Source organism: Wolffia australiana, chromosome 16, assembly GCF_029677425.1.
Source record: "Wolffia australiana isolate 7733 chromosome 16, ASM2967742v1".
Classification (NCBI taxonomy): Eukaryota; Viridiplantae; Streptophyta; class Magnoliopsida; order Alismatales; family Araceae; genus Wolffia; species Wolffia australiana.
The window spans coordinates 957,570-959,475 of NC_135850.1; the positions used below are offsets into that span (position 1 = coordinate 957,570).

The 1,906-nt window shown below is 49.4% G+C and overlaps 1 protein-coding gene across 1 annotated transcript; it reads right to left on the minus strand.

The window, feature by feature from the left end:
* Positions 1 to 556: 556 nt before the first annotated feature.
* LOC144714017 (protein TIFY 10b-like) lies at positions 557 to 1,651 on the minus strand. Its single transcript, XM_078588757.1, has 3 exons — positions 1,410 to 1,651; positions 1,021 to 1,336; positions 557 to 908 (listed from the first exon to the last, which is right to left on the minus strand). Exons 1-3 carry the CDS (start codon positions 1,555 to 1,557, stop codon positions 851 to 853), a joined length of 522 nt encoding a protein of 173 aa, XP_078444883.1. The 5' UTR covers positions 1,558 to 1,651; the 3' UTR covers positions 557 to 850.
* Between the last annotated feature and the right edge of the window lie 255 nt (positions 1,652 to 1,906).

Below are 1,906 nucleotides of genomic sequence, written 5' to 3' on the forward strand. Positions count from 1 at the left end.
GCAGTACGTGGGAGGGGGTCCGGTCCGGTCCGTTTTTTTGACATGGACCTAAACCTTACCTAAAATTCGGTCCAGTTCCGGTCCGGTCCGACAGGTCCACGGTCCAAAATATCAAAGCCTAGCTGGAGGGATATGCCTGAAGCAGGACGGGAGGGGACGGTTTTGAATGACCAAAATAAAATGGGACATGGGACAACGGACAAAACCACCCAGAAACAACTTAACGTAAACTTTATGTGGCAAGCTCAAATCCGGGTGCTGTTTTCATCAATTGTGTAGGGCCTTTGAAAATTTCCATGAAATTTGATTCCGTGAAAAGATAATGGGAGATGATTTTCGAATCAGATCGTTACACGTCTCATCAAGTCCCTTTCACAAGGAATAAAGGAATAAAAACTCCAAACCCGTGGACACGGGCCGCATTTCCAACACGTGTGAGGGTACTTGCGTAAATTACAACAAACAAGTCCATTTCGGAAAAAATTAAAATCCGAGGGTTTAATAAAGACGATTAAGTGTCTCGTCGACTCGCATTCCGAGGGAATAAATTACTCAGTTGTAGAACCAGGCATCCGCAGGAGGGTAATTCATTAATTTTCAGCAAACAGGTCTTAAAGTGAAAATTAATATACAGAGAGGACCTCACGCGGGGAAACTTGAACCGTTGAACGGGGTGGCGGGGGCACCGACGCCACATAATCTATCACGTGGGAAAAAGGACAGACTTGCCAGACGGATGCAGTCAAGGATAGGTTTCTGTCACGTGTGAGGGCACTCGCATAATTTCTGGACTTACAGATCTATTCTAATAATTTGGGGGAAATTCGGGGTAGAGGGGGAAAATAGCGGTTCATCGGAGTCGCCTCCGAGCTTCTTCCTCCTTGGAGTAGGGCGCCTTGGAGTCAATCCTGAGGGAGAAGAAACCAAAAAAAAAAAAAAGAAAACCCGGAATTTAGGGAATTTTCCAGAAAAATTTTCCCGTTTTTTTTTTTTTGATTTTAATTTTGGGAAGGCGCGGACCTGTCCTTGCGCTTCTTGAGGAAGCGGTGGAGGGAGACTCTGCGGGCGATGGGGAGGTCGGAAGTGCTGGAGGCTATGGCGTCGGCGGCGATGCGGGGGTACGTGGCAAGCGGAGGAGGCGGGTCTTGTCGTATATCAAGGCCGGAGAGGCAGCGGCAGGCCATGGCCATGACCTCCTCGGCCTTATCGGCGGGGAAATCCTCAAAGACCGCCACTTTCCCGTCGTAGAAGAGCGTCAGCGGCGACCCAGATCTCGATTCCACAGGGGAATTCATGTCCGGCAGAAGATTCATAGTTTTGGGGGTTTCTTGATTGGCTGCGGAGAGAAAGGGCGACGATTTATTTTATAATCGGAGAAATAATCGAAAATTAATTAAAAAAAGGCCTACCCCTGAGGGGATGCGAGGGGATGTTGAAACCGAGCTCTTCGAAGCTGCCCTTCTCCTTGACGTACTGGCTGAGCCGGCTGCACGCCAGAGAGAAGTCGGTCGTCTTGTTCCCTACCTTCCCCCTTCCCTTCTCCGGCGACGTGAACATCTCTCTCTCTCTCTCTTCTCTCTTATCTCTTTCTCTACTTGTTCTTGACAGCACGATCTCCGAGTTGATTATGTCCTCTGCTTCCTAGACTGCGCAATCCCCCTCTGCCCCTTTATATCGTCTTCTCCTCATCTTCTGACAAGCGGATCCCTCGAGACGAGCGTTAGAGCACGTGCGAAAAAGGCCAAGTGGATAGCCCATATGGTTGGGCCCATTATCCCAAGCCCACATCTCCCTCTCTCTCTCTTCATCTCTCTATCTATACTGTTGCTGACGTGGATCAATATTGGACACGTGGGTGGCCAGCACATGCTGGCTTTGCACACGTGGTCACGTCGGTTGGATACTG